Source organism: Zalophus californianus, chromosome 10 (genome assembly GCF_009762305.2).
Source record: "Zalophus californianus isolate mZalCal1 chromosome 10, mZalCal1.pri.v2, whole genome shotgun sequence".
Lineage (NCBI taxonomy): Eukaryota > Metazoa > Chordata > Mammalia > Carnivora > Otariidae > Zalophus > Zalophus californianus.
Window position 1 is genome coordinate 105,712,205 of NC_045604.1, and position 23,859 is coordinate 105,736,063.

General features: G+C 49.6%; 1 protein-coding gene across 7 annotated transcripts in view; it reads right to left on the reverse strand.

Annotated features, from left to right (window-relative positions):
• CUX1 (cut like homeobox 1) overlaps positions 1–14,699 on the reverse strand; it is a 350,755-nt gene extending 336,056 nt beyond the window's left edge. The window contains exon 1 of one of the 7 annotated variants that reach the window (XM_027612898.2): positions 14,450–14,669. In XM_027612898.2, the coding sequence (XP_027468699.1) occupies positions 14,450–14,512 (63 nt within the window). In that variant the 5' untranslated portion in view covers positions 14,513–14,669. Of the gene's footprint in view, positions 1–12,873; positions 13,632–14,449 lie in introns of those variants that run through there. The other 6 variants (XM_027612897.2, XM_027612896.2, XM_027612894.2 and 3 more) reach the window with 6 other exon arrangements.
• Positions 14,700–23,859: the final 9,160 nt, after the last annotated feature.

A 23,859-nucleotide genomic window follows, 5' to 3' on the forward strand; every position in this document is an offset into this window, starting at 1 on the left:
TTATTCAGCCATTAGAAGGAATGAAGTATGGATCCGTGCCACAACGTGGTTGGACCTGGAAGACATTACACTGAGCGAAAGAAGCCAGACACAAAAGGCCACATACTGTATATGATTCCATTTATATGAGAAATATCGAGAACAGGCAAATCCACTGAGACAGAAAGTAGAGTCATGGTTACATAGAGCCTGGGGCAGGAAGGGGGAGGAGAGGCGCTGGGCAGATGCGGGGGTCATGGCCAACAGGAGTGGTGACAATGTTCTACAATGCGATTGTGGTGATAGTTGCAGAACATTATGAATACACGCAAAAAAAATGAATTGCACGCTTTTAAAAAGGTTAAAGCAGTGAATTTTATTATGAATTTTATCTTAAAAAATAAAGAGAAACAGGGGCTCCTGGCTGGGCTCAGTTGGTAGAGCGTGCAACTCTTAATCTTGGGTCGTGAATTCAAGCCCCATGTTGAGCTCGTAGAGCTTACATTAAAAAAAAAAAAAAAGGGTAAAAAGTAACAGAACAGAGGTACTGCGCATTGTGTAGAGGAAGCTGTTCTTTGAAGCATGTTCAATAGAAAAAAAACGTTTTCAAGAGCACTCTGCACCATCGTGCCCCACCCCCCAAAATGGAAAACTAGTTGTACGTTCAAACGTTTCCAGGTCACACTGTCCCTTAAAAAACAGAAATCTGTAAGATTTTCAGACATCCTAATGGCCCTAACCCAAATTACAGCCTCTGTTCAAGCTTCTGAAAACAGGGCCTCCTTGCTCCTTGGCCAGCACAGTCCACTCCGCACACCCAACGGGGAAGGAATATACTGGAAAACTCAGCCAGCGTTAAGAAAACCTCTCTGTTTGAGACGTAAGAATCAGCTTTCGGAAAGACGCCCTAAGCCTCTCGAACAAACAGCAGGCATCTCGAAGACACGGCACACTGGCCACGGACGCCCCACGCAGGCGCCTGTGTTTCAAGCCCCTTCCAAGAAGCCTCCATGGAAGAACAGCTGGATGGCAGGTGTGTCTGGGGTACGGAAGGGCAGGCAGGCACCTGTGCGGGGACAGGGCTTCATCCCAGTGGGAACACGGCACCCCCCCATCCTGGAGCTGCCCTGTCCCCCATCAGGAGATGCGGGTGCCTTAGCGGCGGCAGTCAACTGGGGTAAGTATTTCTTAGCTAGCCCCCTGCCCTGCCCCCGGAACTCCTAACACAAAGTAACACCACCACATGCAAAACAGAGGGCGACTTGCTAGGAAGTCCGCAAACACAAAGCTCCACCCTGGCGTCTGACGCTCTGTTTACTGGTCCCAGAAGCCCCCGCTCCCACCTTTCCTGTTCACCCCAAGGTGGTTCTCCCACCTTTCCTTTTCTCCATAGACCGTCTTAGCTGCTCTTTGACGCTTCCCATTCCCCTGAAAGCAGCCTCCATCCCGCATCCCAGGGAAAATGAAAGAAGCTCACAACAGGGCCCTCAGCTTCCTTCTGGCACCCCAAACTTACAAGTGAGTCCTTCTCTTCAACCTGCAAACAAGTTTGAGCCTTTGCATCCCAAAACAGCCCTCCCGCACACCAGCGCCCGCCCTCCCTGCACTTGCCACACATCCACATCTTGCACCTCGGCTGTCCCAGGGAGCCGCTCCGAAAGAGGTAGGGACTGGAAGGCACCCTGGCCTGCCCCCGGGACACAGGTGGCTGGGGACGCTGCACAGAAAGTGGCTGTCCTGACAGGTGGCAGGCATGAACCCCCCACCAGCACCTACCTACCTGACTTGCCACCAGGTATCACGCTATAATTAGTCATTGTAATTGAAGCTGAACGTAATTAATTACATAATTTCAAAGTGTTCAAGTTTAATTCCATTAAAATTACATCATGAAACTGGGGAATTACAAAGGATTACCGACAAAAAGCAAATAGGGAAGAATAAAGAAACTCCAGGCTGACTCCCTGCACATCTGAGTCACGCCCAAAGCTCAAGTACAGGGCAGTCACCCCACCTGCTTTTAATAAACCCATGGGGCCCAGCCAGGCGGCAGTGTGCAAGGGCCAGCGCCAGGCGACACCAGCCTGCTGGACGCTCAGGGGTCAAATGGACCAGAAGACCACTCCCTCCCTGCCCTGCTCCCTGTCCCTTCCCCACACTCAGCTTCTCTGCTGACATCTCGCCCACAGGTGGCCCCTTCTCAGCCACATCCCCCACGACCCCAGGGGCCCTGCCCCCAAACACCAGGGCCCAGGTTCCTCCCTCTTCCTCACCCCACACGCTCAGGCTGGTATCTCTTCCCCTGCCCCTCCCCATCCCACACCAGGACTATGCCTTCCACACAGAGTCTCCTCCCCTCCGCTTGTCTTTACCACCTCTCTTTCCCTCCTCACTCTGGTCAGCCCTTCTTGTGGCTCAGTGGGGCTTTGCACAGAGGTCCTGCCCTGTCTGATCCAGCCCGGGGCACATGCAATATGGAATTTACATATCCCTTATGTTTACCTTCTGTCTCCCCCGCTAGAAGGTAAGTTCCTTGAAGGCAGGGGTTTCCCCGCTGCTCTGGCCATCAGAATTTCTGTGCTAGAACAGTGCATGGCCCAGAGGAAGTGAAGTCAGTCAATGGAGCAAGATGGCCGAGGACCCTCTTCCCAGACCCCCACCCTTAGAACCTGACATCTGGGGATCCTGTGTGTCCTGCGGTTCTCTGACCAGCAGAGCTGGGGGCTTATTCCTCCCGGCACCCCAGGGGTGATCAGGCACCATGGAGACAGACTCCCTTGATAAATGAATGAATGGCCCCAACAGTCTCTGAGTCACTGCAAGACGAACAAAACTGCCAACAACTTCTCTCTCACGTATGCTGCATTATTTCTAAGACCACTGCACCTTTTTGTATGTATTTTTTTAATTTGTAACTTCATTACCAAAAAAGCTGCATCATTCAAAAAAAAAAAAAATCAGACATGCAAAAGTCATCCGAATTCAGAGTAGCCTAAAAGTACGTTTTTCCATGATTCCCTGACTAAACTAGGATGAGATCTAAGGGGTAGAATGGGGTGGGGCTTCTTCTCTCGGGACAGACGCCCACCTGCAGACCCCTTACAGAACCAGTCTCTCGCTGAACACACCCCGACATTGCCTCCAATGTCTCACTGAGGATGGAACTCCGTGTGGTTGGGGCTGTGAGGTGATGCTGCTTGGATTTGAACCCAGCATCCCTGCAGTGCCTAAATCAACTGGACTCTCAGAGGGCTGAGCAAGCGGGGATTTTGTTCTGGCTATCAAGGGGCAAAATATAAAAATTAGAATCTAACGGCAAACTGCTCCCCGGCACCAGCTTCAGGCCCCGTGTCTCAGAGAGGAGTCCCAGTTAGAGTCGCGCTCCCCACACCTCCACAGCTGGACAGGGCGTCTCCCCGCGCCCCCGTCCCGCCACCAGCTCCTTCCCTCCCCACCTCCCTCCCTCCTTCCCCATGCCCCAGGTCCCATGATCAGGCCTCTCTCCTGCCTACCATTTCCCCAAATCTCTTCCAGCACATTCACTGCCTGCACAGATGGGACATGGAGGCCAGGACGGAGCACAGAAAGGAGGGCTGCTTTCGGCTCGAGGCTGTCGCTGGACCCCACCTATCAGAGAACGCTTGCTGATGGGAACGCTCATTGCCCAGCGAAGGAGGATCTGATTACCTTCTCTGGGGAGCTCTATCGCTATGAATGGACTCTGAAGTCTCAAGGCTGGGGAGGCTCTAGGAAATCTCTCAAATCCAGCAAGGTCCCAACCAGGTATCCACCCACCGAGGTCAAGGCAGGTAGCTGCACGCCCACCCCCCAGGCTTCATTTCCATCTCCAGCTGCTAACACGTTAAGTGACTTCCCCACCCCCAGGGCTAGTCTTGGGTGGTCCGTGGACCGGGGGCCCTGCTCCTGAATCCTCCCATAGCCTCATCACAAGGACCCCCGCCTTCTACATAGGAGCCCGTCTCATGAATAGCAGGGATCACCAGGAAAGCCATGGACCCAGGAGTCAGCCTACTGCTCTCCGGCTTCTCACCTACCAGCTGGATCCTCTCTCCTTCCCGGGGCCGTTGTGTGGATGACAGGAAAGAAATCAAGGGCCCAAAACGCGCCTGCCCCTGGTCAGTACTCGGGAAATGATAGCTATTAGTGCATACTTAAAAAAGGAAAAAAAGTCGAAGCCTCCGCCTTGTCACCAGTGGACATGAAACCAGTTAGAACGTGCACAACCCACTACGAGCAGCAGCGCGGTCCTTCTCTTCCGCCTCCACGGAGACATCCCAGCAGTCCTAGCTCCAGGCCTGGGGCAGTTAACACTCGGGCGGGAGTCCCCCAGTTAAGACTAGCTCTCCAGCCCTCCCTACCTCAAATGATGCCAGCCTCTCAAGCACCAACTGAGATGCACACAAATCCTCCACGGGCTTCAACCCCCAAGATTCAAGTTCTCTTCTACACTTCAACACCAACCTCTCTGCTGAACTCCCCCCTCCTCCTCTCCAGGGCTCAGCCCCTGAATTCCCACCAGACACCCCCCCCCCCAAATCCCACAGATCCCGCCAGGAGCACACCCTCTCCCCCTGGCCTGGGGTGACTCCTCTCCCTCCTCCCTGTCCCTGTGGACACCGGCCCCGGGCCCCCCCATCAGCCACCCAGGCTGGCCCCTGGGGTCTGTGGCTCCTCTCAGCTGCCCCTGGCAACCCCTCACTTCCCCAAATCCATGCAAATGCTTATGCGGCCAGACAGTGACGTCACCTCCACAAAAATATCCTAGGTACTTTCTTTGTAAATGCAGAAGCAGAGAAAGCATGCAGGCTATGAAGGCTACTGCTCTGAAGAGGGCCTGGCCCAGGGCCTTTGCCTCGCCGCACGCCAGGCCCACGGGGCGGCTGCTGGGGGCTGAGCACCCGGGAGACATTTCTCCAGTGTGCGCACCCGGACCTTCACGCCTCTTGCCGCTTGCTTTCTCTTGCATTGGATGGGCTCTAATCATTACAGTACGCACTTTCCCCGTTCTTAGGGGGAAGTTTCCTCCCATTCGGGCTCCGGGCAGAGTCAAAGAATAAATCTCTGTCACAGGATTGTTCTGCCTTATCCTATTTTTAAAAATGTGGATTTGTTTTTGTATGTTTTACGTACCACAAATACAATTACATATACTTTAACCAATGTGTGGGTCGCTTTACAAGGATGAAATTTAGTAAGAAATGCGGGTTCCTTTGGCGTATATACCTATCAGCAGCTTTCAAAACACAGCCATTTTAATATAAGCTATCTCCCTTGCACAACCCTAAGAATTCCGGTTGCACTCTTAAGTGAACCAGCTGAATACGTCTTAAACCAGAATATCCGGGACTGTCCCCCTTAACAGAGGCCGACGATGCTCCCGCTGTGGGACTCGCTGGGCGCTACAGCACAGGGAGGGATGAAACAGCACGTACTTAACAACGTGAGGTGGAGAACAGGAGCGTGAGTGGTAAAGGACAGCCAGAAGCTATGGTGGATGTCACGTGGGGTCCAGGGAAGGGAGCCAGGCCTCAGAGACCACCAGCCACCCCCCCACCCCGCTCCCCGCTGGGATGCCCTCTCTCCCACACTTCCCCAGGTGCACAGATCTCAGCCGAGGCCTTCTCTCTGCTCCGAGGAAGCTTTCCCCAATGCGGACTCCCTTCCTATGCAGCCCTCCGACAACTCATGGCACACGGCTCCGTCACAGCCCAAATGCCAGGTGCCCGCTCCCCCAGGGTGCAAGTGCTACTATCCTACCCTGCATCACCAGCGCCTGGTGCACAGCGGCTCCTGCAGCGCTGGGTCAAAAGGGAAGGAAAGGAGTGCATGAAAGAAGGTTTGATACTCAGACGTGCAGAGGGAGGATGAGAGCATTCCCCGAACTGAGCATGAATCTGGGATCTGTAATTGGAGCAAAAGGTTTAGGTAAGTGGAGCCAACCATCAGGAACTCCGCTCGCCTAAGGAAAGTGGTCTCCATTCTGCACCCAGGTGAGCCACTGTGGGAGTTTACGGAGAAAGAACAGCATGATGGGATCAATGGTTTGGGAAGATTAATCGGGCAGCCACATTTACAATGGATTGTGACCTGTTTCCAACAGACACTTTTGAAACAAGTAAAGGCTACACTCTCAGCTGGGCTCTCATGTGCTGGAAAGATCTGGCTCTTGCATACAAGCAGCCCCCAAAACTAACTGCGCGCGCGCGCACACACACACACACACGCACACACGCACACAAGAGATTAAAGTATTGGTGCGTTGTAAAATGACAGCATAATTACATACCAACACTGGAGCAAAGTAAAATGATTGCAAACCACTTCTCGCTCCCCTGACAATGACATTTAAGCCACAACAGGCAATACCCTTCCTCCCCCAATCCCACGCCAATGCTGACAAATCTAGAGACGACGGAGTGACCCCACCCCCCACCCCGGAGTGACCAGCTCCAGGTGACGACTTTCTGACTGCTTAGCACTGCTCTCCAGGCCCTCAGAGCTCACTGCTGGCCCCGCCCCCGAGCTCATCTGCCACTGTGGGGTCCGTAGAGGACCAAGTCACCTGGATGGGTGCCTTGCAGCAGCCCAGGCTTCCCGTCTGGCTCCGGAGTCCCCCACGTGCCTCCGGAACAGGAGCATGACCCCAAACCTGACCTTGCCCCCCACCCCCCGTTTGGCTGCTGTGACAGCACAAGATATTATGTAAGGAACCGAGGCACAGCTGAAATGAAGCGATTCCAGTGAATTAATGTTTCCACGAATGCTCCTGAAGTCAATAGTTTTGTTTGAAAATCATACGACTTATAACATCTCTGCCATGTGAACAAGAAGGGAAGTTGGAAATTGATTTGCGGGGCCACTCATAATTTTGGTTGTAATTTCTGTGTGTTTGGTGACTCCAAATCTTTCCCCCTCTAAAAGGTCTGTGTTCTATGGGCAGTTGCTACCTACACGGTCAGCGAGGACAGAGCAGAACACTGTGAAACAGAAATAATTCACTGTACACAGAATCGCGTGGGTTCAAGTTCTGGGTCAACTATCATGGTGAAAAACAGAAAATAAAGGACATGTTTCACCATTATCTGCCACACCTTTCAGAATGAAGCAAAAATGGTGATAGGAGCAACAGAATGTTCCTATTTTCAGGGTAAGGGAAAAAAAAGTCTTTTCCAAACCTAATCAGAAAAATTAAATGCACAATTCCCTCCAGCAAGAATTTTATTTTTAATTTTCATTTACATAGTATCTTTCTTCCAAGAATCTCAAAATAATGGAGCTCCACAAATACTTACAAAGAAAAAAAAATACGAAAACAACAGTTGTCACAACACAGGAGGGGACAGGCTTGGCAAGGCTGGAGCTCCAAGAGGGGCAAGAAATGGCAGGCAGCGGTGAGAGCAGGCGCCCGGGCTGAGGGTGGCGCCTTTGAGGCCCTTCCTTACCAACGGCCCATGGGCCTTGCTCCTGCCTGCAGCTTCGGGCTCTGGAAGACAAGGATTTACCTTCGGTGTCATTTATTAGCGTTCACCAAGCTATTCTGACCTAAACAGCGATTTCTCCCCTAAAAACGGGAGGGAAGCTGGCCATCAACCAAAGACGCTCACAGGTCTAAAATATCAACGGAACCAAGATGCCTAAAAGGACTTCCTATTCTTTTTGGTCTTAAAAATATAAAACTGGATGAGAAAAAAAATGTGCTGGGGGTAAAGAACCAAGGTAAGAGAGACTTTGAGGAGGAAATTGGGAAGCTTTTAAGCTAATTGTTTCTGTTGTTTTTTTTTTTTTTTCCAGCTGAGTGGACAGGATCCGAACATCTTACATTTAGCAAAAAGCTGTCAACACCCAAGTAAAATCTTAATGACAGTCAGAATGGCATTCCATTTCTTGCAATTTCGCAATGTTCACTTAAGAAAGAGCTAATTTGTCAATTTGTTTTTCCCTTAACCAAACTCGGAACACCTCGCAACCATACATAACTTTTTAAAAAACGTTAACTCCTTTAACTTATTGAATAAACACGGCCAAATACAAAGATGTCTTTCAGAAAACAAGCCCCATGCTGGTATGCTCAGGGTAATGCTAAGAGAGAACAAGCTTCAGAGTAAGTTCTGGTAATTTCTTCCAACACTAACTTCATATATCACAGTCAAAAGCATTGAGGGTTTCAATTGTCAGCTGAGTGGGCCCCACTGTGGCCTCTTAGGTTTTATAAAGGTGTGGACCAACCCATTTTCAGAAGCGCTTCAATGAAAGGAAGCAGAATCTATTCAGTTCCGTGTGAATGTCCTACCTGGCTATTTTTCCCAGTCGCTTTGTGGTGCTGGGTAAATTCCTGGGAGGAATGAACACTCCCAACCTCGCTCCTCCAGCCACCTGTCTGACGGGGTTCCTGAGGATGCGGGGGGGGGGGGGGTTCCTCTAGGTGGGAATGGTACGGACCAGGTCTGAGGAACTTCCTGGGTTGCCCATGGCCCAGGGCTCTAATAAACACAAAAATTCTGCCGACTGCCCTGGGCCTCCTGCAGCAAGGAAGAGCTTTCAGATTCAAATGAAGAAAATGACAAGATTTATTTCGTGCACTAACATCACCCTCTCAGAATTTAATTACAGCAAGAATGAGAATTATTTTTATTAGAGAGTTGTTTACTTTTCGAAGGAAAGGTCCTTGATGGGTTTTGCAACAAATTAGATGTCTTTCAGAAATCCTTGTTTGCCCTCATTATGTTTTGTAACTGTGACGTATCATGTGAATAGGGTAGCATGTGAACTTCTTAAAAATCGAAGGTGCTTCAAAGCTGTTTCTCCTATCGTGCCAATGAAGGTGAGTGCCGCCATCAGTCCCCCCCCTTAATCCCAGGTCACTTCCTGCATGGACACCTTCCACCAAAGACCTTCTCTGCTACCCACTTTCTCAGAAGACAGCTGAAATGGGGACTGATTACAGCTCAGCAAATCCAAAACTGTGACAGGAACAACAGCTCAATACAAATCCTAGCTGTCCTCTTCAATAAAATCAATACCTAAACACCAACCAAAACCTGCTTCTTAAACATAGAGCAAAACCAGGGCTATTTAGCTGGCTTTGAAAACTAGAATAGGAAAAATGGCCGAGATAATTCAGAGAGCCCCACCACTGACACTGTTGAAACCAACTTGGTTTGGTGTTTGTTTTGTTTTGTTTTTTGCCCCGGGGGGAGGGGGGTTGCTATGTGCATTTATAGCCCTAAATGTAAAGTTTTTGGGAAAAGTAATTTCTCTCTGAATTCTAAATCATTATATCATTATCAGAGTGTAATAAAATTTACCCAAATGCTCATGTCAATAAATATTAAATCAGAAATCACAAGTGAATTCACAACTTCTTTGCCATAACTGCTATATAATACAGATATTAAATCACTTGCCTAATTATGCCATTAAAGTTCCTTTTTACGCACCATTGTCTTGGGTGTCCAGACATACACAGGCATCTAGTTCCTAAAATGCCCAGCACGACTGGAACGTCCAGGTAAACAGTAGTGGGGCGTAATGAGAGGTCACGGGGCCCCTCTTCAAATAGCTTCAACAAAACAAATGGCCAGAAGTAAAAAGTGTCTCTGTGCTTTGCTATAATAAGATTCAAACACAGGATTCCAAGAATTCCACCTGTTTCCAATTAGATACCAGAATTGCTTGAGTGTTTAAACTACATTCACTTGCTACTTATACAAAACAATTCTTCCGGGTTTTTTGAACGTTTTAAGTAATGTTAAAATAAGATTAAGGGTCTGGTTTAAACAATCAGAAGCAGGGGAATTTCAGTTGAAACCAAAACTCTCTCTCTGCAGCCATAATGCAGAGCTTCAGACAAAACAAGAGAACAAGATAAACCATTTCTATCTTTGACAGTTACTTGTAAAAATCAGACCTTTCACAGGAAAAGCAATTATGTTTACACTTTTATATGATAAATGAACTATAAATAGGCTTTTAGGTAATTTCTAAAACAACGCAGGATCCTATATAGTAAAGTAACTTGAAGGTCAAATTTGTGGTACAGGCCATCAGATACACCTGCCTTTTAAGTATGTGAAATTTACATGACACCAAATGCATGAAGTGTGTAAAACAGGAGCACAGGTAGGAATTTGGCCTAGCTCTGTCCGATTTTTCATGTGATGATTTTCTTTTTACAAATGTGCCAGCTTCCCTCTAACAAATTTGTCCTTCCTTCATTTCACTGAGGATGTTCCTTGTGCTTTATAAATGAGCTGAAACGAATATAGATTTCCTACTTTGAGCCTTGTTTGGTCTCCTAAGACGGACAGGGAGCACAGCCTTTCGAGCAGTTCTGATTGTTGACTGCTACAGGTGGACCCGGAAGGGGGGGGCGGGCTGGTCAGGAAGCACAGACCAGCCCTTCTGCACAGCTCCTGCAGAAACCCTGCTGGGTCTGTTTTAATTGTACACAACAGGGCCGGAGTCTTTTTCAACAGCCATTAAAGGTTTCCATTGGCTCCCCAGACAACATTTTTAAGGTTAGCTCAGTAGATTAGGAGACAGTAATTCCTGAGGGGATTGGCAATTTGTCCCCTTGCCCTTCCAACTTCCTCAGGTAGCTAACTACTGGCAAGAGCTATGTGAAACTGGGGAAGGAGGCAAAGGGGGACTTGACGGACCCAACTGTATCAGGAGCTCTTGCATAACCCCATCCCTTCACTGCCTTGCACCTTTAAAAAAAAAAAAAAAAAACTACATAGTTTCACAGAGAGGAAAAAAACCTTTAATCCACTGACAATGACCCCCTCCCACACCCAATCTCAAAGACACCGATATTAAAAGAACCAAGAAAACAAAGACAGCAGCTGTGTAGAACTCCTTGATGATTTGTTTCCTCAGTTTCTAAAGGGTATTGAATGGGATACATATTGTAATCAAGATAATATACTTCTGGGGAACACTGCCATAACAGGAAAATGCAAATTAAAACCCATCAGAGAAACGGACTTTCAACAAAACTGGAATTATTTTCTGATTTTGAAAAGAGGAAAAACGTTTCAAGGTTACTTTTGGGGAGACTCCTTAAAGGGGAGCACCAGTCATCACGTAGGACTAACGCCCCCATGGGAAGCCAGTCACTGGCAGGCCCCATCCCCAAGAGCTTCGCTCACACACAGAGTTACATGAGCTTGTTTTAGAAAGTGTCCTCTTTTCAAACATGTATTTAAAAGGCAAATTTATACAATGGTGTTTTTCCTGTTACCCCCACCCCCCAAAAAAAAAGCCTGGTTTTTACAAGTCTGGGATAGGATAAAAAAACTTGTCCAACTAGTCTTAGCAACACCAAAGCACTGACATTTCCATACCACAAACCTTTGGGACTAAAAAGGAAACGAAATAGAGCTCAATCCTCAGAAGCTCTCCTCCTGCGCACTCAGTCCACATCCCAAGGCAGCTTCAAGACCAAGCAGAGGGACAAGAACTCAGGCCCCACTCACTGGGGTGCAGCAGAGGCATGGGAGGGGCTCAACTCTCTGGTCTCCAGCAAACCCGCAGAAGTCTCCAACCTGGGTCTGAGTCTAGTCTCTACCCTCAGGTGGCAGTGCCACAGCCCACACGGGGCTCTGGAGGCAACCCGATCTCTGGGTCAGGGGCTCTGGAAAGATGAGAAGAGTCTGAAACTAATGAATTCTCTCTTCTCAAACTGCAGTCTCATTGGCTCACTCACTCTGTGGGAACAGAGATGACCTTAAACTGGATACCAACTCAAAAGGCCTCTTCAGGGCCCAGAGAAAGAAGCAGTTTAGCCTTATACTTGAACTCTGGCATTCCATAGCCAAATGAAGGTTCTCAGACCTGTGATGGAGTGGCAACAGTAAATCATCTAAGGCCAAATCTTTATCTACCACCCAAAGTCAATGGATGCTCCGTAGAGAGAATGATAGTGATGCTCGCTCCCATAATCTGCTTTTTCAAGACCAATACCTTAAAGTTCTTTCACGTAAACTGACAAGGAAACTTCCAATCCAATCCTGTAGTTACACAGTTACACATCCTCATGATATCCTGAAGTAGCTAATCACCAGCCAGTTTGGGGTGTCAAAGAGTTCATAAAATCTAATACCTCTCTGGAAACCAAATCCATCTCCCATGGAGTTCTGCCAAGATGCTTAAAAAATAAACTTCACTGATGTTCGGCTAAATGTCCATTTAGGAAGACAAGGAAAAAAAATTAAGGTTTGTCTCTTCAAAACTCCACAACGGGTTTTACAGTAAACACAGGAATTAAATTATGGTAAAAGGGAGCTATTTTTACTAAAACAGGGTAGTCCAATTTATCAAAAATGCCATTCGGCTGTGTTCATTACATTCAGGAATCTAATTTACACAATAGACACTCTGGAGTAATCTATTTTAGTCAATAAATACTCAAACTCCTTTAAGTTTTAATCTTATCGAAAATACATATTTCACATAGTCTTCTTCCTAGTTAAGCGAGAAATTTGAAGAAATTTCATAACGACTATGAGTCTGCTTTATCGTTCTCACGTAGGCAGGAACAGAAAACAAGCATATACAATTAAAGCTGTCAGACTCCATTTATATATGTTTTAACCCAATCCGCTTCATTTCATTCGAAGCTGCATCTGGAGTTCATTTGCTTCCCTCCTAAAAATATCGTAGGTCACTATCACCGGTCCTCCGGGTTAGGAAAGTTCGGTCAAGTTTACCTTCCCGCACCCCTCAGAGTTGGGCGCTGCGGCCGTCCCCTAAGGGACGCTGGGTGACCCCGGGAGCACCGGACGGCCCTGGGCCCTGGCGAGCCGCAGACCAACCTCCCCTCCCGCCGCCCCCCGCAGCGCTCCCCGGGCTTCTGGCCCACACGCCGCTCACCTTCAACTTGGCTCCGGCTACGCACAACATCCACCTGGCAGAGTCCCGGGGCTGTCCAGGCGCCGCGAGCGCGGAGCCGGCAGGTTCGGGGCGAACCCCGAGGGTGCGCCGCTCCTCTGGGTGGGGGGTGGCAGGCAGGAACGCGCCCCCTGGGCACCGCGGCGGCACCGGCGCCGGATGAGGAGCCTCCGCATGATCCCCCCACGGCGCCCGGGGCTCGGCGCGCGGACCGTGGCCCAGCACGCCACAGTCGAGGGGGACCCCCGGGGCTTTGCCTTCGAGAACCCGACCCGAGAAGGCATTTCGGAAAGGACCAGCCGCGCGCTCCATTGCCACCGCGGACCCTGCGGGGGGGGCGCCAGGGCCCCTGAGAAGAGGGCCAGAGCGGAGCGGGCGGGTCACTGAGGGCTGCGGGAGCCCCTGGGCTCGGGGCTAGAGCCGCCAGGACAGGCGGCGGGGAGGAAGCGTCCCCCACCCGGGCCAACGGCGCGCCGGGGCGCAGCGCAGGGCCTGCGCTCGGGGAAAGTTGCTGCCCTCCGCCCGCACCGGCTCCCGCCGGGCGCTCCGACCCACGGGCTCCGCGCGCCGGGCGCCCGCCGCCCCTCACAAGTTTCCCCCAAGCGCCCCGACCGGGGTCTCTGGCCGCGGAGGGACCGGTCCGCGCCACTCGTGCAGGCACACAAAAGAGCGGGGCGGCTGCGGGTGGCCCCGGAGCGCCCGCCCGGACGTAAACAAACCCCGGGGTCCGCTCGGAGAGCCCAACGCCGGGTGCGGGAGCGGCGGCGCGGCCCCGGCCCGCTGACAGCCCGGCGCGGCGGCCGGGGCCCGGACCGGCCGGGGCCGGGGCGCGCGGACGCCCGGACGCCCGGCCGGCCACCCGCCCGCCTGGCCGGAGCCGGGCCGCGCCGCCGCCGCCGCCGCCGCCGCCGGTGGCCGCTCTGACCCTCCCCCGAGCCGGCGGCACCACAGCGCCACCAGCCCCAGCTCCGCCGCGCCGGCGGCAGTGGCGGCGGCGGCTCCTCCTGGAGAGGCAGGCGCTTCACCCCCCACAGCAACTCCCCACAAACTTTCCCCGGGAATACGGCGGGCCGGGGGCGCGGGGCGCGCGGCCGGGCGCCGCCGCCGGGCCGCAGCCCCCTCCCGGCGCAGCGCCCGCCGCCGCCGCCGCCCGCCGCCGCCCGCTCCCCGCTCGCGCGCGCACCCCGCGGGCCGCCGGGGCCGCCCCCCTCCCCGGTCCCGCGGCGGCGGCGGCGGCGGTGGCGGCGGCGCAGGGCCGGGGGGGCGCCCGGGGTGGGGGCCGGCACCGGGGGCAGCGGTGGCGGCGGCGGCTCCCGGCGCCATCTTGGGCTGATCGATGAATTGAACAAAGAGGATCAATTTCTGATCAAGCGAGTTATCAATGGGGGCCGGGGAGCGAGAGGGACTTGTCCCCGACTCGGCCCCGCTTTCCCCGGCACCCCCCTCCTCCCCGCCGCCGCGGCCCCCCGGCGGCCGGGCAGCCCGGGGCCCCGGGGGAGGCCGCGACCGCCCGCAGCCCCCACCCCCGGGCGAGAGGCCGAGCGAGCAGAAGCCTGACCTGCAGCTGCTGTAAATCAAAGCGCTTCCAATATTGAAACATCGATCCCACATTGGCCGCCATCTTGAGACATATTGAGACGGAGTGAGAGGCTGATAGAGAGGGGGCTGGAGTTCAGGAGCCGCCAGGAGGCAGCAGGCGGGCGGCGCCAAAACCCGGCCTGGAGCCGGCCGCCGCCGCCGCCACGGAGGACGCGGACTCCTCCTCACGGCGCCGCCGCAGCCATGGCGAGCCCGAGCCGGAGCCGGAGTCGGAGCCCGAGGGCGCGGCGGCCGCCGCGGCGCCTGGCGCGCGCGGCCCCTGCCCCCTCCCCCACGGCGTCCGGCGCCCGGCCCGCGACCCCCGCCCCTCCCGAGCCCCCGGCCCCCAGCGGGCGGCGGCCGCCGGCCCGGCCCCGAGGGGGCGCTGGAGGGCGGCGGGAGGGGCGCCCGGGCCCCCGCTGGAGGCCCCGGGCCCGGCTCACCTGGGGCGTGCTTGGGGGTCGCGGGGGCCGGCGGCGGCCGAGCGCAGCCCCTCCGGGGCCCTCGGTCGGGGGCTTTCGGCCGCGTCTGGGCGGGTGCCGGAGCCGCGCAGCTTTCGCTCGCCCTCCTGCGGGCCCCGAGCGCGCGGAGCCGCCGCGACCACCTGCCCGAGCCCCGACCCCGCGCGGGCCCGGCCCACGGCTGCCCCGCGTGTGCGAGGCACGCTGGCCGGCGGCTGCCGCACACCCACTGCCCTGGGCCCCGGCCGGACTCGGGCCGAGCCTGCCGGGGACAGCGTTTCAAGTTGGGGGGGGGAGTGGAGTTGGGGTGAAAGCAGCCCTGATCCTCCTGTCGCTGCACACGTTAACGCCCAGAACGGTGGCAGTGCGGTCCCCGCGGCGCACCGAGGCGCACCGCAATCCCGGTGGCCAGGGGTCCGAGCGGCCCCCATCCGCCTGAGCTGCGCCCGCTTAGGCCAAGACAGGAAAAGTCTTGGCGCACCGTTGTGTATCCCCCCGCACCGCTTCAGCGGAACAGCCCTGGAAACTTCCTGTAGTTCAAGACACCGGTTTTCACTCCTTTTGGTGCACAAACTTGTAAAGAGTAGGTGCATTTATACCAGACAGCATGGCCCCTGGTTTACAGAAATGCTAAAATTTAAACCCAAGAGTCAATTTGCTTTTGATTTCTTTTTTCGCAGAAACCTGGCAAAAGCACACGTTTTATGATCGTCATCTTTAATTGATTATACACACGTGTGAGTTTGACTTTTCCAGGAGGAACACTGTACTTTTACTCTCCCGCACTTCATTTGACGTGTAATTAGTTAAAACAAACCCCCAAACTCCTTAATCTTGAAAATTATAGGTAAATAAAATTCGTTTGGAATGCAAAATAAAACATGTAAGTAGGATATAACTGCTTTTCAGCTAAGTTCGAGGGCTTAGCGCCGATCGTGGGGGTGAAATAAGCGTTTTTGAATGAGCGGCCTGGAAATGAAAGGCCACAAGATTTAGAGAACACACGTGCCCCAGGTCTCGCGCTGCCGACCAGGAGCCTCAGTGTCGTCAACGCGTAGTTCCCGAGGTCGACCGGGGGGTTCCCTCGGCGTCCCGGTCTAGGCTTCGACTAGCAGAGGGGGCAGGAAGCAGGTGGGTGGGAGCGCGCGGGCGCGGGCGCGGGGCGGGGGCGCCGCGAGCCTCGGCCGCAGATGCTGTGACGCCGCGCCGGGCAGGGCATTGGCGACCTCGGGAACGCCGAGGACCGCCTCGGTGTAGGGCGCCCGAGCCCGCGCGCGCAGTCGGCTGGCGGCCGCGCTGCAGCTCCGACCGCGCCGCCCGGTAGAGGGCAGCGGCGCCCCGACACTCGCGTCCTCGGGTCCCCGCGCACGTGCCCACCCGCGCGCCCCGCGCCTGGCCACGCCCTGTCCCGGAGCCAGGCCCCAGGCGGGAAACTGCACTGCCACCTCTGGGGAGTCCTGTCCCGAGGAGATGCCACGTCTAACGATTCCCCCCCCATTATTCCACTCTTGGGGGTACGTCTGCGCTCCCCTCCTATTTGTGCGGTGGCAAGCAGGCGAGACCTCGGAATTGCCCTAAAGGTGGCTAGACAAATAAAATGTGCAAGGGCTTAAAGAAAAAAAAACAAAACATAACAAAAAACCTCCCGTGGGGAAGGCTCAAGGAAGGATCAGGGAAATGGTTTGGATTTGGTGCAGATGTTCTCAATCTAATTATCGTGTCGATCCCCTGGGTTTGAACCAAAAAAAGTGAAATATATATGACCTGTGTAATATTCCAGAAGTACATCTGGTTGGAATTCAGGGTTCTGAATCCACTGCAATATTTTAGAAATAAATTTGATGAGTATTAGATACCCTTGTTACATTTCTGGTTATATTTAGGTTATTTGCATGCTAACTTGACTTAGTAGAGAAACAATACACTGGCTCAGAAGTCAAGCTCTATTTAAATAACATTTAGGTGTCTTCTACCAAAGTTTTGCGTTATTACAAGGCTTCTTGCTCTCCTGGGGGAAAAAGGGCGGCTGGAATAACTTTGCCAACATCACAAAATGTTACCACTTTAAAATGGCATTCAAAATAAACCACTGATCAAAAATTAGCAGAGTGAAGTAATCAGCAGGGACCTATAAAAGTACATTTTATTTTTCTTGAGTGTATACATAGGATCAGAACAAACTATATCTATTTCTAAAGACTATTTTCTTTATTTTTTTCAGCTTGACTTTGTCTCGCCATTATAGAAGGTTTGGACTCACTGACATCCAAACATAGTAGATCTACAAAACTGTTTCCGTATAAAATATTCAGAAGATAGAAAGGCTTTAGGACTTGGACCTCCATTAGGACCCACAAAGACAGTAAGATGATGGCTTGAACCCCCTAGAACAAAGTATGAGAAAGAGACAGATTAGCAAGATAACTGGCCCACTACAGCGAAGCATCTTGACTAAAAGTCATTTTCTTACAATGGAGCACAAGGAAAACAATCCAGAGGCATTCTTTTCACTTTTTGATGTTCAGGCTCTCCCTTTAGGGAAAGAAAGCTCACAGTTCCCAAGTTTGTGACTAATTCTCCATCCTCAGCTTTTAAAAATCAAGCCCCAAGTAACCAGATGAGGGGAAAGAGGGAAGGGGGAGTAACCAAAACTATGTTTGTTCTTGACACCTTTAAATGAAATACAGCGTAGCACCAAATAAGGCAACTAGCAACTAGGATGAGTCCAGAATTCCTAAATTTCTTTTCTGACCCATTTTGTTTTGCCTCAGAAAAATACAGGGGCCATATTGGAGGTGTGATAATACCGATGAATGTTAATTACAGAAAATGGTAAAGCACTTTTAGAAATTTACCTTCTCCTACCTTCCTGGCATCAGTGGCCCCTCCTATCTCTTGACATCTACACATAGTTGATTAAATCGTAAGGTGAAAATTGGCAAATTCTCTAAAATACCATATGGGTTGATAATAACTAAATTGGTCCTCTTTCGCAGCCCCCAAGAAAGGAAAATACATTGCCTTGTTTTCTAAAATTCTAGGTTAGTAACTGCTCTGATACACTTAACCTAATTTTTTGAAGGAATTAACCGTCAAGAAATTCTTCCAAACTGAAAAATGTCTTACCATGTAGAGCATTATTAAAAAAAAAAAAAAAGCCATACTCTCTCTCTCACAAAAGAGGCTTTATGTTCTGAGATCTTATTTATAATAGACTCATAAAACAAAGTTTCGCCTAGAAACTCTATCTCCAGAAAAAGTTGGAAAATGATCTAAACTCTGTGAATAATGAAAAAATTCAGAGATCTTCTATCCTATGTAATGTGCTTGAAATGAAAACTAAAGAAATTCATTCCAAAACTTTAATTCACTTTCTGAATATTTTTGCACCCAAATTAGAACTGGTTTTGAATAGTGTTCAACAAGAAATATTTCAGATAAGCAGAGACAAAACATGATGCTAAATGTTTGCATCATAATTTATTCACAAACAAACATAAACACATGGTTACTTTGTGGTACATGGGTAAAAATGAATCACACCCCTCATAAGTCATAAGAGAATCTCAATTTTACAAAGATAGAAGTTGAAAATTATATCAAGGTATTCATTCAAGTTGACTGAATTTGTAAATGTTTTAAATTTAGGGATATCTAAGGCCAGACAGAAGTTTTGAGACACTTTAAATTTGAAGAGGCCTTTTCCTTAAATCAAAAGAGTATGAATAACAGAAGGAAATTACTTTGTCTTCCTTTTGTCTTTGGAGACTGCCTTCCAGAACAATTTGGCATGGACTACTGGAATAAATAAAAGGAAGATTCCAGATTCTTTTTTTTTTTTTTTTGGGCGCTCAAGAAAACCAAACTACTTTTAATTGTTTTGTTTTTTAAATAATACTTTATGTTAATTATTTCTAAGTACACTATTCACTCTACTATGTAAATACCCACCAAATAAAAGTACACATTTTGCTACATGTAATTACATGCATAGTACATAATTCATCTCTATCCGCCAAATGTATGTGTAGTTATATAATTGTACCAGGAACCTGCCAAACTTGTAAGAACAAACTATAATGATTTCTAAGCAGTAGGCTCTCCTCTTCACCACCCCTATCAGCTTCTGTCTGGTGACAGCATCTCTCAGTCTCCAAGACCCTTTTAGAAATCTTCAAAGACTTAAATTCTGGCCCACCATTTAACTTTGCCTTCCACTTCTGGACAGCATATGTCGATGCCACTAGCTCTAGGTATCTTTCTGCACCTTTAATGATTACATTCTGCTCTCCTCGCTCTTAAAAGAGAAAGCTTGTAGCTGGATCTCTTGGAAGGAGCTCAGTCTTAAACTTGGAAAATACATCTAGCTTCATGGATTCAACTGCTCACTGCTTCGGGACTCCCAAGCCGTGAGGAGGAATCTGGGGCTTCTCATCAGCCAATTTCCCCCCAACCCCACCTGACCAGCCACACCCCTCCCCCACCAGAGTCTCTTTTTACTAAACTTCTAATATAAATTTTCTCAAACTTTTTAGTTTATTAGAATATGGCATCTCATTTTCCCCCTTTTAACCTCTTCCTCATCATGAGATGCCCATGTTAATGGCATATTATGTATTTCCTGTATACTATGGAAATAAATGCCTTCCTATATGACTCTCACTGATGTCATTGCTGAATCACTAGAAATTAATAGTATACATCGACAGTAGCTTGAAAGGGCTTGAAATATGTAAAGTACTGTATAAATATTATTATTATCTTGTTTAATGTAAAGTTCATGTTCTGTGCTAAGACCTTATATTAATTCCTTTTCTTTCCTCCTGGGAGCTATGAGCCATATGCATTCTATTTATATTGACCTTTCATTATTAATATTGCTCTTACAATATCAGTTTGCCATCCAATATTTTAAACACACAACTGTGTCCCTGGTGCCAGGGTATATAGAGTAGAGACATGCTTTTTTTAAAATCGCATATACAACATGAAGCAAAATATTGTTTTGTTTCTCCGCAAGATCATTTATGACACATCTCTGCAGTTATATGGTTGGAGCTGAATGAAGATTTGTTTTCATGAAATGTAATTAGATTTTCTTTTGTCATGAGCACTGTTGGATTGGATATTATTTTTCCCCCCCAGGTAACTGTGGTTTGGAAGATCCTGAAAGCTTGTTTCACTGGAAAATAGGGAAGCTGATATTTCTAGCAGTGAGGAGAAAACTTTTCTCATTCCCTCAAGCTCCATTCACACTAAATATTTGATCTAGTGTCATTTTTTAAGACTCTGTATTATAATACCTTTAGAGGTTTAAGTAGCTAGCAGAATCTCATAGGATGTCAAAATGTTCTTTGTGTGTGATAGAAAAAAGAAGCCAGGAAAATGGGCCTCTAATCTAGCAGCCGTTTTCTCTAATTAAAATAGTCACACGCACACACACACATATAATCTGAAAAGTAAAAAATGTCAAATAAAATAATGAAATGCAAATATTTTCAGCACAGAAGTATTTCTGGTAACAAAACAAGCAAACCAATCAACCAACAACAACAACAAAAAACAAAACCACAAAACAAAAGGAACTAAATGTCCTATAACACAGAAATGATAAAATAGCGTGTAGCCATTAAAAGTTATGCTTGTAAAATATGTAACAACACGAGGAAAGTTTTATTCTATAGGAGGAAAACAGGCCATAGTGTGAGCCCAGCAGCAAAGAACAGCAGATTCTGTATTCATAGAAAATGCCACAGGGAAATATACCTCAGTGTTAACCGTGCATGCCTCTGGACAATGACTTAATGGGTAAGTGTTAGCTTCTTTAATTTCTGTGTTTTGTACCATTTCTACACGAGCATATGCTATCTCTGTAATACAGGAAAATAGTGAATATTATTCAAAATAAGGATGGCAAAAAAGGCTGATATGACATTTTTTTAAACAGTAGTTTAACTCTAACCAGAAGGGGTAGCATGACCTAGTGATTAAAATAGACAATTGAAAACAGAGGGAAAATCATGTCCTAATTTTGCCACTGAGTCACTGACTTTGCCTCAGGTTTCCTGCCTGTAAAATAGGAATAATTAATACTTTCTTGTAAAATGCTTTTGAGCTCTCCAAAGAAAGATCCCATAAAGGTACAATGTGTTGTTCTATTAATACTAATTGAAGTGAATATAAGATACAAAGGCATTCAGGAAAAACTGAAGTCATTATGGCCAGTGGCAGAAGGTGCAACAGATACAAGCCAAATGCCAAACGGTGGCTGTGTGGGCTCCTTGTGTTCTTTCCAAAAGTTGTTTTGGGGGCAGATAAGGATGTCACCAATAATGCTGTAACATCCACCATCTAATCACTGAATACTATCTGTTGAGCAAAGAGCTGTGTCAGACACTATGAAGAAACACAGAAGTGGCGGACAAGGTCCCTGCCCTTCGAAGCTTACAATTTTGTTGGGAATAGGTCCATACCAATAGTAAAAAAATAACCATTTTTTTTCAATGTGGAAGAAAAATAAGGATTCAACTGAAGCAGAAGACAAACAATATCCAGGAAAGAAACTATAATGCTAGTACGTGCCATAACGTTCGCTTTTTTTTTTTTAAAGTTCTACCCCGACGTGGGGCTCGAACTCACCACTCCAAGATCAAGAGTCATCCGCTCTACCGACTAAACCAGCCAGGTGCGCCCCCCCCCCCCCCCCAACAGCACTAGCTTTGATCTGAGATGCCTTCTCAGTTTCGATGAGCCAAAGACTTCGGAAATGTTGGGGTGTTGGAAAGGGTGGGAGGGAAGAGGCAGCAAGAAAGATGGAGGGTGTCTGGGGCCAGGAAAAGAATGCCCAGTGCTGCACAGACCAAAACCACACAAAGGAGGGAAACAGTAAATGGGGTTGTGCAGCCAGGAGCCCAGGAGGTGGAAAGCCGGCTGGCATCTTAAAGACTGGCCAGTTGGGCAGATCCTGGTGGTACCTCCAAAGGGGCAAGTGGGGAGTCAGCCATTTTGAATGATGGGCCACAGCACCACCAGCCATGTGCCCTTCCTGCGAACGACCCATCCCCACTTGAGCACCCGTTTCCAATGTAGCGTGCCAAAAAGACACTTGCCTTATCAGTCAGCATTTAAGCAGCAGGGCTAAGGAGAGGCAGTTTGCGTTGAAGCAAGCGACCACAGGGTCAGATGTGGGTTCAAACTCTAGGGATGGTTTGACCTTGAGCATATTACTTACCGTCGCCAAGTCTCAGTTTCCACAAGAGAAGTGCACACCTCATTGTGTGCCGTGAGGATGAAATCAGAAAACTTACATAAAATGCTCTGAGTTCTACCTGCATGGAGTAAGCACCCCATAAAAGTAAGCCACTGTTTAATCTCATTCAAGGGAATTACATCCACCTACCCTCACTTTGCTTCTCTGCCCTCACGCTGGTATAATACCATTTCACAGACAAGCAGACTGAGGTTCAGAGCACCCAAAAGCTGTTTGATGAAGAGGCTCGATTTCTCACCCAGGCTGCCAAGCGCCTGCTCAATTTTCTGACCACCTTTTAACGGCATGATCTCAGCTGCCCCCTCCCAAATGCCTTTTGGAAGCAATGGATGCTTTTATGTATTTATTCCTCCAAAAAATATTTATTGAGGGCCTACTGTGTGCCCAATTTGAAACCCGAAGGAGTTCTCTGCTCCTTCCCCATAGGATGGTTGAGCACCATGGGAAGAAATCCCAGAGGGAGACAGAATCACTCGTTGTGGCCGACTCATCCCTGTGCGTGTCATTGCTGGCTAGTAAATGCATTTTATTTCCCTGCCATACATTCTTCATGCCACCAAGGATTGTAACCCTTCAGCCTTCTCTGTATGGGCAACATAAGCCCTTATTACCAGAATGAAATCTTTGTTAGGTCTGACCTTGGCAAAGGCTACTCTCATATTCAGCTTCAAGGCCTATTTACCCCCAGACCTTTTATTTCAGAAATCAGGGCTGATGCCACAACCACAGACAGCAAAGCAAAGTTTCCTGCCTTCCCAAATGTGATGGGAACTAGAGTCAGCTCAGATCTGCAACTGCTCCGGAAGACTGTGTCGGGCTGGTGGGGAGAGAGAGAGAGAGAGAGAGAGAGAGAGAGAGTGTGTGTGTGTGTGTGTGTGTGTGTGTGTGTGTGTGTGTGTGTGTGTCCCCGCGCATGAGCACTGGGGACAGGCGGGAAGGCAAGGTGGGGGGTGTATATAAAGCCGAATGAAAGCAGTAGCTTCTGCCCTTGGAGGAAGTTGAAAATCTGGCTGAAAAGACATGGGAAACATGTAATTGGTTCCATCCTGGAGATTATTTGATGTGCACGAGAACATATCTGATGGGGGGAAAAGCCCAGGAAACCCCAACTACATGCAGGTCCATTGCCAGAGCTGGTGGACACTGCTCTTGTGACATCAGGGTCCGAGGCCCCCAGCGCCGTTCTCAGCCATGCACCTCCCTTGACTTCTTCCCCCTCTGGGGACTCCTGAGGCCAAGGCCTCCCCCAGATAAAACATCTTAATGGAATCTCTTGGAAGAGGTTGGGAATAGAGCCATGCAGGGTATCCTATTATCTACTGATGTCCTGAGGGTGAAAAGGCCAGATTGAAAGTCACAAGCCTGGAAGAGTCATCTTTGTCTGTAAAACCACCAAATAACAACAATTACTATCCAGGGAGCACCTGCTATCTGTCCCGCGCCATGCCCAGTTTTATCTCTGATCTTCGCAGCAGGTTTGCAAGACATGAAGCATTTGCCATATAAGAAAACTGAGGATCAGAGAGGTAAGGAGACTTCTCCGATGTCTGGTCTTATTGCACGGCCCTCGACCTACCTGCAGCTGCCCCGGGGCCCCAACCTGATAGGTGGGAACCCACCTGGGACTTGGGACGGGTAGCCTCTCTCTCTTCCCCCCCC